This window comes from Mauremys reevesii, unplaced genomic scaffold, assembly GCF_016161935.1.
Source record: "Mauremys reevesii isolate NIE-2019 unplaced genomic scaffold, ASM1616193v1 Contig146, whole genome shotgun sequence".
Lineage (NCBI taxonomy): Eukaryota > Metazoa > Chordata > Testudines > Geoemydidae > Mauremys > Mauremys reevesii.
The window spans coordinates 100679-114685 of NW_024100767.1; the positions used below are offsets into that span (position 1 = coordinate 100679).

At 44.1% G+C, this 14007-nt stretch overlaps 2 protein-coding genes across 2 annotated transcripts; both read left to right on the plus strand.

The window, feature by feature from the left end:
- The first annotated feature begins 300 nt into the window (after positions 1-300).
- LOC120393094 (maestro heat-like repeat-containing protein family member 2B) lies at positions 301-3446 on the plus strand. The gene is made up of 4 exons (XM_039517710.1): positions 301-362; positions 1242-1395; positions 1953-2051; positions 3328-3446. Exons 1-4 carry the CDS (start codon positions 348-350, stop codon positions 3444-3446), a joined length of 387 nt encoding a protein of 128 aa, XP_039373644.1. The 5' UTR covers positions 301-347.
- A 3414-nt stretch (positions 3447-6860) lies between these two features.
- LOC120393095 (maestro heat-like repeat-containing protein family member 2A) lies at positions 6861-13039 on the plus strand (the record flags this gene model as incomplete). The annotated part of the gene is made up of 5 exons (XM_039517712.1): positions 6861-6873; positions 7340-7409; positions 11183-11223; positions 11547-11688; positions 12993-13039. Coding segments are annotated over exons 2-5 (273 nt in total), but the record flags the coding sequence as incomplete, so codon positions are not given.
- Positions 13040-14007: the final 968 nt, after the last annotated feature.

Consider the following 14007-nt stretch of genomic DNA (forward strand, 5'->3'; position numbering starts at 1 on the left):
GTTAAGCATGCTGGCTGAGGAGTCAGTGTGGCCTAGTGGATAGGACTGTGGATAATGACTCAGGAGACATGGATCTCTTCCTGGCCACGGACCTGCTCTGTTCTGATAAGACTTGGGCTAATCACTTCATGTTTGGATTGGAAGCTCTTTAGGGCAGGGGCTTATTTGTCAAATTACTGTGTGGTCATCAAGAAAAACTTTTCCCAATTGTTTGTTCTCTTTTCTGGTTTGTCCCCAGCAAAACAAAATAGGCATTTACTATATCCTGGAGAATGTGTTAGAGCAGGAACCCCGGGGGCCTAGAGAGAAGGCTAGTGAACAAAATTATAAGCCTAGCCTCAGAGCAGATGAGAGAGACTCGGGTAAGTTAGTTCTCCTGAGCTACTAATCAAAGGATCCAAAGCTTTAACTAATTAAAACTCTCTTTGGGGGTGGGGGCAGAGTAAACTATATACTGAAATGAAAATGTATTCTTCTGTTAGAGGCCCACACCTTCCTCCAGACCAAAGCCCAGGTCCTAGACAGCACTTGTGCACATGCATAAGATGGGAAAACTCACATGTGAAAGTTACACATGTGCTTAAGTGCTTTGCAGGATCATAACCCGAGACACATGATATCAGACACAGAGACAGGCCTATGGTTTCTTAATGAGCACGTCTTTCCCAAAGTCTACTAGGGATTTCATTTTTTATACTGATGTTATGTGGGAGGTACTCTGATACTATAGCGATAAGTGCAGTATAAAGCCCTAAGACAGACAGAATCTGAGCTATCTCCAAAAGCAGCAGCATTGGATTTAGAATCTAGTTTGGCAGCAGGAAAACCCATGGAAAAATCCCTCTCTTGTTCCAAAGGAAGTCAGCCTCCTTTTGGGGACAGTTTATTCCAGGAAAGCTCTCTGAATATCGTTGAAGCTGCCCAGTCTGTCTCTTACTACCTCCTTAGGAAGGCGGGGCAAAATATCATGTGACTATGGTGACCAGTCATCCACCACAAGGAGCTACTAGTGAATAGTCTAACCAAGCAGCTTGCAAGCAACTCAAAGGCTGAAGATTGTTTTGATTCAATGAATATTTATAAGTAATGACTCTATCCACAGAAAGTTGGGTGGGTTCATTCACAACTTATGCACAGAAATTAGGACTTGACGCATCTAAACAACTCTGGCTAGTGCAGCCGCCTTCAGTCACCTCAGTCTCTCTCGCTCTCTCTTGTTTTTTTTTTTTGTTTTTTTTTAGCAAGTAACAAATGAACTTAAAGTGGCAGCTAGTAACACCTTAGTGACGCTGGCACGCTGCTATTTCAATGATGTGATGTCTGAGCTGCGGTGTCATCTGAACCTGCCGGAAGAGTTTATTTTAGTTACACTGGGCAACCTGTCATCAGCCTATGGTATGGTAACTTCCATCTTTTGTTTCAAAGTTATTGTCTTTCGTTTAAGGACAGGGATTACTCTCTCTACCTAAAAATATTACAGCTAAACAGAGCTCTGCTTGAGTGTGTGCGTGAGTGCATGTGTGTGTGTGGAGAGACACAGGATTCACTGCTCTTGCTAGTTCTGGCTTCCAGATCATGAGCTATCCAGACAGAGGTGCAAGCTGTAACTTCTGCCTGACTGAAGTTCCTTAAGGATGGGAATGAGTGGAAGATCAGGTCCAGTGGAGCTCTTCTTCACCCCACTTCCCACCCGGCCCCAGTGCGCTCTCCCCTTACGCAGGGAGTGAGTTGGGCATCAGGCACAGCTGTGCACTGGTGGAGGATTCCCCTCTTCAGGGTGAATCCCCCACTGGGTATCAATGGCTGCTGTAAAGCCATCCTGCTCTGCTTACACAGTGCAAAATGGCCCAGGAGCCCGTAGCATCCTGCCCCACAGTGTTTCTAAGTGTGTTCTAAGAAGGCGGAGAGCAGCCGATTATCTGTCTTCCTTCTCTTCTGGCCTTTCTCTGCAGCACTTAAGTGTATCCGTTTTGTGAGAATGACCCTGTATGACATGGACTGCATGCTGGAGTTAGTCAACGACAGCAGGATGAGACAAGCATTTTGTGGTGGTAAGTGCCAGAACTTGCTATAGGTGCCCAAAATGGATACTTAGGGGGTTTTGGTACAATTGAAGTGACTGACCAAGTTTGCAAACAGGCCCTGCACTGTGCTCCCTGCCCTGGGTTGCACCAGGTACTGTGTTCCTTGGCTCCCATGGCACTCAGTGAAGTTGAGAGTGCTCTGTACTTTGCAGGGAGCGCTGAGCATTTGTAAGTTCAGGCCCTTTATGACTCATGGATATAATTTAAAATAAACAGACACAAAGGCTGAAGCTGCCCATCTGCCAGCAGTCTCCTGGGGGAGGAGGTGAAGGAGCAGATTTCAATACTGTACATTTAAATCCCATTTCCAACTTCTTCACCCATTCTCTCCTTAGTTTCTTTATCATCATCTCCTTTCACCCTCTTTCTCTGTCTTCTCTTCCTCTCCACTTCTCTCTTCCTTTGCTTTTCAGGTGATGCTCAGTAAGGGGTTAATCCTGTGCCTTTGAGGTAAATGGGAATTTTGCCATCAACTTCATAGAGAACAGGATTGGGCCCTAATTCTTCTTAGAAAGGACACTAGATACACCTACCTTTAGGGCAAAGTGCTCCCCACTATGTTCAAATCCCAGTAAAGCCAATGGCAGTTAGGGGCACTCAACATCTTTCAGACAAACTGTAACTCAGGATGAAATCATACAGTGTTAGGGTTAAATAAACAATAACTGCAGAGGACACGAGTCATTTACAGGAGAGCTTGCTGAAATATTTTGATTTTTAATTATATTTTCCATAATTTCCCCCCCCAAATTTGATGAAAAACAAACCTGAAAAATGTCCATGACAATTTTGATCAGGAAGTGTGCGTCCAGTGTTTTGGAGCATCTAAAGAGGTGACTGAATTTTTCAGATATTTGAAAAATAGAAATGATTTTACACTTTGCAATTTTGAAAGAAAAAACAACTATCCGTAAAGATTTTTAATTTAATTTAAACTGCTTTTCAACCAGCTCTAATTAAGAGGTAAAAGGAAGGAGAAAGATTTGTCTTCAAATGATGGTAATTGAAATAAGATTGAGAGATCTGCAAACTAAAAAGCCTTTTGAGAAACAAGACACGGAATGTGGGGGAAGAGAAATAGCTCAAAATTGATGTTGGATTTCAGCGTCTATTCCTGAACTAAGCAGTAGCTGCCATGGAATTGTAGTAAACTTTAGGCCTGGGTGTGTTCACTGATAAAGCAACTTCTCCTTGTTACCAATATGTCCTTTTCACATTGCCTGTCTTCTCTCCTTCCATGCAGTTCTGGAAAAATGGTCAAGAGCAGTAAATTTCTATTTCACCAACTGGGAAAAGTGCTCATTCCGCAGAATGGATGCATCGCAATTCTGCGATCAATTCTTCCTATTTATGCTCATGTGACCAGCAACTGGCTGACCTGTGAGGAGCGGAGGTGAGAATTGCTGGCTTTCTAAACCTTTAGCAGAAATTGTAACATTAAATTCTATGTGTCTGGCACTCATTGTGATGATGACATTTAATGGTAGGTCCTTTTGGATGGAACAGAGTGTCATGTAAAACATCTAAAATCCAAACATTTATAATGTCACCACAACGTGGAAATTCTGTCTGTCACAGTGTACATGGATTCTAGTTTTATGCACCTAACGTGCAGATGAGCAGCGGGATAGTGGGCTAAATTAATTCCTCCATTCAGCCCCAGTGGAGTTCCAGCAGGGATGAGTTGGCCTAGAATGCATACTAATCTGGGAATATTTTACCTGGTATAGTTGTGAGGTGCATTAGGATATAATCCTGAAAACCAACCCTACGAGTCCTGGTTCTTACCAGGAAATATTGATAGGCCCATTCCTACAGTGGAACAAGGGAAGGTGCACTCATTGGAAGTAGAAAAGGTGTGCCCATTGAATGATATTGAATGAATTCATAGGAACATAAATTCTGTGTCTCATCTATGCAGCTCAAGCAGGCTATCATCAAAGCCCTTGGTCCCATGATGAGCCTCCTGCTACACAAAGAAGGCCATCAAGATCAGCTATTTAAACCGATCTCCTGGCTCCTTGAGCAATATAAGGAGAACACTGATGTTTCACATCACCAAGGTGAGTACCGCTCCTTAAGGTAACTGTCTATGTGTCTGCATATATGAACTGCATGAGAATTTGCTGCCAGTGGGGTTTCCTGGTTGAGACAGTGACTTGTTAGAAAATAAATATCCACACAAGCTCTGGGTTTGTACGTGGTGAGCCAGGCAACAAGATCTGTAGGTAAATGCCTCTTATGAAAGCATCCTCTGTTTCCTGGGGAGGATGATAAGGAGATAGAAAACAAAACACCTACCCCCCCACTCCAAAAAGATCCTCCCTCCTTGAGATTTCCCAGTACATCCTGTCAACTCTGCGTCTCTGTTTTAGTTCATAAGCTCCTCAGAGCAGGAGCTGCCATATGTTGTCTCTGGTCAGTACCAAGACAACTGTCCTTGGTTGAAAATTAATACTAAGGAGGCAGAGAGTCATTGCTTTGGATTATGGAACTAGATGGATCTAAAGCATTGCCTGTCTATTTCATCTCCCGTTCTGTGCAGTGCTGTTGTAGCCATGTTGGTCCCAAGATATTAGAATGCCAAGGTGGGTGAGATAATCTAATTAAAGATATTGTCTCACTCCCGTTGACTCTCTATTTCATCGACCCTGAGTACCACATAAGCAAGAAGTAAGGGGCCATATTCTGTCTTCAGTGGGGCTACACAGTTATAGCTGTCTCGTGAGTTCATTTACAACTTCTTGGTAGTGATATTTACTCACCATCTCTGTTGGTTGAAGCTTTCTGGTACAGAGTATGTGGTCACTTTGGGTTGAAATACCCATGATTTGGAGGAACCAATGCATCATGGACTTGTTTGCTAGCATCAGGGCACTACAGAACTGCTTCAATATAGTAAAATCTGTAGATGGCATCAGAGACATTCTGGAAACTTGAAGCAGCAAAGGAGAAAAGTGTTTAGATGCAGGAAGGAATTCGATTTTCACCTTTTTTATCAATAACCTGGCAGAGGACATTAAATCTTCCGTGCTAAATTTGTCAGATGAGATAAAAATTTGGAATTTGTTAAAATTGGAGAGGACAGATTCAGAGATATCTAGATCAATTTGTAAACTTGTTGCAAAAATAGGTGCATTTAAATATGGCTGAATGTAAATGTGAGCATCTAGGCGCAAAGAATTTAGGCCATACATACATGATGGGGATGCTGTCCTGAAGCAGTGACTCTGAAAAGATTGTGGGGATCATGATGAATAATCAGCTGAACACGATCTCAAGCTGTGTCCAAAAAGCTGAAAAGCATGAAAGGGAATCTCAAGGAGGAGTTCAGTGGTTGTTTTACTTCTAAATCTGGCACTTGGGTGACTACTGTTGGAATACTTTGTCAGTTCTAGTGCCCACAACTCAAAAGGGTGTTGATAAATTGGAGAGGAGATTGAGAGAAGAGCCACAGTGATTAAAGTTAGAAAACATGCCTTACAGTGGTAGAATCAAGGAACTCAATCTATTTAGTTTAACAAACGGAAAGTAAAAGGGTGTGTGATGGGGTTTACCTACCCCACATTGGTTCAGCAGGGGTTAATCCTACTTTGTGGGCCGAGGAGGCCATGGCCCCTCATCTCTGCTGGGCATGCTTCAGCTGGAACCAGGATATAAAGAGAACCACTCAGCTCAGTCTGGGATGGCTGCGAAGGAGCAGAGGTGCATTGCAGGCTCCTGCAGAGACTGCCAGTGCTCCAGGATTCAGAGGCCAGCCGGACTGTGGCTGCAACCAACGACCCCAGCCACCCAATGCCAGAGATGGAGGAGAGACCACAGAATCCCTGAGTGGGAAGTAGCCTAGGTAGACTAAGCACTGATCCAGTTGAGGCACTGGGTTTTGACTTGGCATGTTTTGGAAGGATCCCCGCTGATTTGGTGGCAGATACCTCTGCAGCAAGACAGGCCCCTGTGCTGGGACTTTTGGAATAGGTAGGAGCCAGTGGAGAAGGGCTGGTCACTAGGCAACACTTCCCTGCCACAAAGGTGGTTCTAATGACTTTGGCCACTAGGCCGCACTACCATACCTAGAAGGGGACCGCTATTGACTCAGGCTGTTGGGCGTGAACCCTCACCGAAGGGCTGCTGCGCTGATCCCAACCATTAGGCTATGCTGCCCTAGGAGCCAGGACTGCTGCGGTGGCTAGGAGACTAGGCCAGCTGGGCAGCCCAAGATCTACTTCAGTTCCTCCACAACCTGGTACCACCTGGCCAGGGTGGACCTATCCTGTGACAGGGTGACTTCATGACAGTCTATAATATCTTACATGAGGAGTCATGTTTTATAACAGGCTCTTCAGTCTAGCAGAAAGGTGTAACAGTCAATGGCTAGAAACTGAAGCAAGACACATTCAGATTGGAAATACAGCGTCCATTTTTAATGGCGAGATAATTAACCATTAGAACCATTTACCAAGGGCCGAGGCAGATTCTCCCTCACTGATAGTTTTAAATTGAGATTGGGATATTTTTCTAAAAGCTCTGCTCTGGGAATTATTCTGGGCAAGGTCTGTGGCCTGTGTTATACGGAGGTCAGACAAGATGATGGCAATAATCTGTTCCGGCCTTGGAATCCACGAATCCCTGAATCTGCTTCAGTCACTACATATTGCTCCTGTGTGTGCCACCATCTGACTTTCATCCTCTGTTGCAGAGTCTGAGCCAGCTCTTGGAGGTCTCGGGTGAATATAAGATCCCTCTCCCTAAGAGGAAGTTTCAAGCCATCTGCAGTGCTCTGCACAACCAGGTGAGAGGTGGTTTGCTTGGATCCCTTGAGCTTAGGCACAGCAGATCTGAAGCATATTAACAATCCAAATCTATGAAATGATAGTGCAGAGCCTGGGGACCGCCTCATGCCTTACTGATTTCTGCAGGCTCAGAGTAAGCAGGTAGAGGTCTCATTTTCTTAGCTAATATCCAGCTCAGTTTGTAAAGCAATTTTACCATAAGCCGATTATCAGAAGTCAGAGTTGTACAGTAAACACTGTGGCTGTGTCTTGATTCGATGAGCTCTGCTGTTCAAAACACTTAAGCTTCTCTCATCTAATGTATTGGACATTGTGTTTGATTCTTGCTGTGCATTCAGTACCATCCACCTGGGGTTCAGACCTCTAGTTGGACATGTAGGAAGTGGAAGCTAAGAAATTAATTGAACATTTTCTTTTCAATTGCTTCTGATTAGTTTTCTTTGACCATTTCCCTTCTTCCCACAGCTCTGTTCTCAAGCTAAGCTGCTCAGCATGGAAAATCACACAGAGCTGGTCTATTGTATAGTTCAGCTAGGTAAGGGGAAGAGACTCTGAGTTACACAGTGGTTTCCTTGTAACTTCCTTTGTAAGGTATGGTAAGAATAAGAGTTCTGTTGTCAGTGAGGGCGTGATTTCTTGCCTTGCAGCCCGTTCTTCTCCTGATGATCTGATAGCCTTTCTGCACTCTCAACTGAAGATTGAGAATGAGGCTGTTCATGTGGCATCTCTGAATCTGCTCAGAGCTATTGTTGGTGCTGACTGTAAGTAACACAGGAGCAACTGTGCCAGCTGCCCTCTTGGCCGACATGCTGAGGTTGAGTTGGGGCGTCAGGGCAGGGCTGGCTTTAGGAAGTGCGGGGCCTGATTTGTGGGGCTTGTACTCACCGGGCGGTGCCCAGAGACTTTAGCTGCACTTGACAGCGGGTCCTTCACTCGCTCAGAGTCTTGGTGGAACTTCAGCAGCGGGTCCTTCACGTGCGCCCGAACACCCAAAGCGAGTGAAGGACCCGCCGCTGAAGTGCGCCAGACAGAGTGCTGCCGGGTGAGTAAAATTTAAAGGCCACTGGGCACGGGGTCCTGTTATGTGCGGGGCCCTCTCAGGCACGGAGCCTGATTAGGAGAATCAGGGAATCGCCTAAAGCCAGCCCTGATCAGAGCTAAAAGCATGAGCTACTATAGATTGAGCTAAAGAACCAAGGTTTTGTAGGCATGTCAGGGCTGTAACAGACTCATCGCCTCTGCAAATGGGACACAGAATCTCTATAACACACAGTCACCAGTGGTCTGGATATCCACTAAGGGATCAAATGCTGCCTAAGTTACCCCCTATGGCCACCTAGAAATCAACAGGTTCAACTAAGTGCTGAATGTAGCCCAAGATATTTTCAACTTCAGATACAGAAGTTGACTTGGGCTAATGCACATTAACAATAATCAAAAATAAAATAATACCCCGACTCGATAATCGTCAGTATTAGGCACTATAGACTAGATTCTGTGTTGTTATACTGTGTAAACACAGATTGACCTCAGTCTATCTAATTCTTTTATACTATTTCCATCATGGCAGTATGATGGCACTATTTATAGAACTGGAATTACTTTAGATTTACACTAGTGTAAGTGAGACCAGAGTCTGGTCCTATGTTTTCCCCATTGATTCAGTGTATGAGAGAAGCTTGGGACTATTCTTAAATAGGGCCTTTTGAAATCCAGATTCATTCCAATGTGGAAAGTGAGTGTGTGGAACAAAGAAGTACTGTACACCTCTCCTTATCTTTCAGTGCCCGAGACAAGACTGAAAAAGTTGCTGATTGTGAAGGCAGTGAAATCCACTTTCAGTGATCAGAATGCTACGGTAAGATTGTGTGTGGAGCAGTGAAATATTTCAATTTTTTCAATGATATGGGATGAATGGACATCTGGGTGGAGCTTTCATTCAGATCCAGAGGAGAGACTGCAGACTAGAGAAGGCATGTCATTCTCCTGCCTGTGTTAAATGGATCCATGTTTATAAGCCAAGGGGATCAAATCAAAAGCATAAGGACTCTCATATCGTATCTCCTATCTCAGGCAGAAGGGATAACAATAACTCATGTGTGACATCTCTACCCTTTCAGGTGAGGAAGGCAGTTCTTCATTTCATCCGGAGGCTGCTCAGCTCAGAAAGTGTGGAGAACTGTGCAGCATGGGATATGGTAGCACATGTTTTCAGGGAGTTCAGTGTGTCCACCAGCAAACTGGTAAGTTGGATCCATGATCTGTATTAACATAAACAGTTCAACTTTACAGTAAGTTGTTGAAGATCTTAGCTCTGCCTGGCCCCTTTTCTACAAAGGTGGAGCTTGTGGCAATACTCTCCAAGGGCCTTTTTCACACACACACACACACACACACACACACACACACACACACACACACACACACACACACACACACACACACCTTAAGGAAGGCTGCTTGTTCTCCTCAGGCCAGATTTGCTCTCCTTTACACTGAAATCAGTAGAGTCAATCAATATTTACTCCGGAGTAAGTAAGAGCAGAATTAGGCCTGTTGATAGAATCACGCTCACTACACACAGAAATGACCAAGCTGGTTGGGGCATCAAAACAAATAGAGTGGATCCCCTGGTTCTGCATAGTCTGAATGCTTTTCCTCTGAGATAAAAAGATGAAACAGTTTTCAAATGTAAAGAAAATTAACCCTGTTGAAACTCTTTTGTGTTCAGTGAATCATTCCCTTCACTTTAGGGTTTTCCTAAGCCTGGGATCTGACCCACCAGTTAGGAGTTTCTGTTATTCTCTTCCCTTCAGATGTTTGTGCACTTCCAGTGCAATATAAAAGCAGGCATAGGTCAATGTTCAAGATGGCTTTGTAAGAGAAGGACACTGATTCTCTAGCCAGTGTCTTGCTACTAGCTAATAAGTTCTATAGAGCTGTCTCACAGCAGGGTACCACACTTCTCACCCAGGCTATTCCGGAGAAAACACTATCCAAATCCTGTGCACTGACATCCTGCAATGTCTGGACACCTCAGTCACTGGAATGACCCAAGTAAGTGACCTGTTGCTACTGCTTTTGAAATAGGGACGTTCTTCCTTACTTTCCTTGTACCTCCCCACAAGGAAGCTTTTTGCTGATCAGCATAATGGAGGAACAGCATGTTAAATTCATGTCAGGGATGTGACCCTTCATCACAGAGTAAGTGGCTCACATTAGAGAAAAGATAAAGCAACTGAACTGGAAGGAATCATGTTGCAGAGATCTTCTCTTCATTCTTTCCACTGTCTGAGTGCAACTGCCTTAGGTCCCCATGAATACTTCTGACATTTTAGATTTGGTGATCCTGGATTTGAACAAATGCTGGGGCTGGGACTGTGCCTTCTATAGGTCTGTAAAGTTCTGGGTGAGTCGATGGTGCCATCTAAATAGCTCCATAATGCTCTAATGCAGGAAAGAGGATTCATCTCTGGGTGAGGCCAAATTGCTCACCAAAGAGGCAGAGTATTTAAAAGACAGAGTGAGGGCATTGGACAGGTGGAGTGAGATGATGGGAGAGAGAGATGAGGTGATAGGTAAGGAAGGGTCAGTGATGAATAAAGGAGAAGCTACATGAGAGGGAGGGATTCCGACAGCAGGATACTGGAGGTGGGGGAATGGAAATAGCTGCGTACTGAACAGTCTTGCTCTTCTCTGCAGGTGTTATGGCCAAGGCTTCTCGAATATGTGGTGCCAGCTCAGTACACTGGTGCTGAAGCCTCTCTGCAGATGCCTTAGGGAGCTGGCTGAGAAAAAGCAGCAGGAAGGAGAAGAAGCTGCTTCCCTCGACTACAGTGGACCAGGTTTATAACAGGAACTCTTTCATTTATTCTCTCCAGGCACACTATGCAATGAACAGGTTCAGTCTGCTCCAGTTCTCTCATCTGCAATGAGAAGGCTAAAATGAGGATGGTCTTGTGATTACAACATGGCCATGGGAGGAGCTAGGAAATGTAGGTTTCTGTTCCCAGCTTGCCACCAAAATTCTGATGTGACCTTGGGAAATCACCTGATCTTTCTCTCTCAGCTTCCCACTTGTGAAATGAAGGAGTAATTAATGCCAACCTCATAGAGGTGCTGTGAGATGGAATTCATTCATGTCTGTCAAGCATTTTGAGAAGCTCAGACTGAAAGCACTATGGAAATGCAAATTATGATCAGCTGCATTCAACATTGGTGGACATGTTGGAAATGGCTAGGTGAATAACATCAGCAGGACTCTCTGAAAGTCTGGCAGAATTAATGATATTCTCTTTCTTTCCCTAGTGAAACTCCCTACACCCCAGGGGCTGCTGGCACGACTTCTGGTGAGTAGACCATGAGAATAGGTTTTCTGCGGAATGTGAAGTGGGACAGTTAACTATAAAAATGGGTTTTCTAGCTAGATGCTTGTAGACAGGCTGAGGAATGTGTATGATTGGATCTCTCTGTCTCTGCCCTCTCCTGAGACCCACTGTTCTGTATCTTCGTACTAGCTAGAATGCTTTCTTCTTCAGGAAGGCACTGCAGTAGAATCAACAACTCTATTGTATGGTCTCCACAGTGAGAGAGTCTGAACTATTCCCTCCTTTGGGAACAAACTGGTATTGTGCTGACCAAACTTAGCCTGTTCTTTCTGTCTCACTGACAGGTAGTAGCCTCGTCCCCTTATGCAGGAGAAGGACACGGATGTGCTGCCTTGCAGTTACTACAGGCCCTGCACCAAAATATCCATGCAGCAGTGGGTGAGACGTGGGTAGTAAAGATCCCATCTCTGGTGCAGTACATTGAAGGTAAAGTGCTAGTTAGGAGGAGTGCGGTCCATGGAGCATAGAAGGGAAGCCAGAAAATGCAGCTTCGTATCGACATGTGTTGTGCCATTCCTGTTGCAGTATGTGGGAAGAGCGGGGAATTGAAATTGGGCTTCTAGGCCCTCACTTTTCCTTCATCTGGATAACTGTGAACCACTGGGGTAAATCTAGAGTTAAACCACTGAAGCCAATTCAATCCGGGCAGAATCAGGCCAGGAAGGTTTCAGCTGAATGGAAATTTTACAGCAGTTCCCCCCACACCTTTGCTAGGTTAATGTTTGGGAAGGTGAATTACACGTGAAGCTGGAGGTTAGTGAAATATTTTGGGGTTCCATATATAGTCTGATTTTGCAAACTGAATGTTTCTGAAAATTAAACCCCATGTTTACTTTCAAGGGTGATTCAATTAAAAAACACAGAGTTTTTCTTTCTGTAAGAAACCTAAGCCATAAAAACTAGGTTGGCCAAGTGAGTGCCATGTAGACTCTAGGTATTGTGGGCCTAATAATGTCTTTCAGCAATTTTACAGTGGTATGAATCTATTGACCTCCTCAGTCAGTGTAGGCTGCGTCTACACTATGGGGTTATGCAAATAACCCCAATGACGTGGCTGTGCCATTGTAGTCTCTGTGGAGTATGACAGACCCTACGTGGAGCACAAACCCGATAGGTTTCTGATGAAGGTCCAACCCCACAAAGTTCAAGTGGGTTGGATAGTCAAAAAAAGATTTAAAAAATGAGCTGTATCTTCCCTAGTTGTTGTTGCTGTACAGAGTCCCCAGTACTGCCTTGTGCCGACATTAAAGAAGGGTAGGTTAGAGCTGGACATTCAGAAACAGGGCCAGATTCTCAGCTGATGTAAATCAGTATAATTCCATTGACTTCAGTGAAGCTACACCGATTTACATCAAGTTAGGATCAAGTCCAGAATCTCTTATTATGCAGGAAAAGTTTGTATTCACATTAAACCCAGTCTTCTGATGTGCTGAACCGTTTTCTGAGATGTTAAGTACCCTCAGCTCCATTAAAGTCAAAAGGAATGGGAGTGCTCAGCATCTCACTCTGGTGGGTTGACTGACCCTGAATAAAAATGCCAGCAGGGTACATAATATGATACTTTCTGTTGGTCAGAAAAGAATGTTGGCGTAGGTCATTTAGCTTTGAAAGCCCAGGTATGTTACAGCTTGGCAGAGCAGGGGTTTTGAAGGACTGATTGCAAAGGAGATTCCTGGGACGAGTCTTCTTGCTAACCTAGCTGACATCATGTTTTGCCTCCTGCTTCATAGGAAACACAGAGAATTCCTGGACCACGGTGGAGCACATGCTGCTTCAGGTACAAGATGGCTTTCAGCTGTATTGTCACAGCCTCCTCCCCCTCCAAATGTATCAGCTGGGGAAAATATTAATGATAAACTATTCATTATAAGCAGAGATGGTCAAACCATGTCATTTTGTTCAGTGAAAACTGGCGTTTGTTATTTTCATGGGACATTTTCAAGTTTTTTTTTCACAAAACAAAACAACCCAACCGGAAAATGTTCAGTTTTTAAACTGAAGTTGATTTTTAAGTTTTTCATTTGCTTTCCTGTTTGTCTCCTTCCCCTGCCCCTAACCCTCCCGGCTTTTCAGTCACAAAGTGGAAGAGGGGAGGAAAGGCCTGGAACGAGGGATAAAGGAAGGAAAGGGGAAAACAAAGAACTGAATAATGGTCATTTTGATTTTGAAAAGCAAAATATTTTTGTTTCTTTCACTTTTCATGTGTGTGTTGAAAAATCAAAGAAAACAAAAAAATTCCACTTGTTTTGTGAAATGGACTTACCATTGTTCAACCACTGGGAACAACACACAGCAACAGAAAACCAGCATGCTCATGGTGCTAATGCACCACTGGGGGACATCAAAAGGATTTTTTTTTTCTCTTTGCCACTCAAAAGAAAATTTGCTGTGAGAAACCCCAAAAGGAAAAGAGACAAGACAGGGTTTGGTGACTGTATCTCAGGAGAAGCCTTTCTGCTCAGAAAGAGCTCTTTGCAACCTTGTGTAAATCAGACAAGGAACATTTTGATGGCTAGTGCTGAAAATGAAAGGAAGGATCTAGTGACAAATATGCCCCAGAAGGTTTGCAGTTCCATTTGGGGTTGGATTACACTCTAGAGTTCCCCATTCCAGATCCAGCCTCCTTTGAAATTCTTTGGGCTAAAAATCAAATAAGATTAGGTTTTCTTGTAGAGGTTTCTATTGTTTCCTGGCTGCTGTTCAAAATTCGGGCCTGAAACAGCAAAGTGCTGAGAGTTACTAACC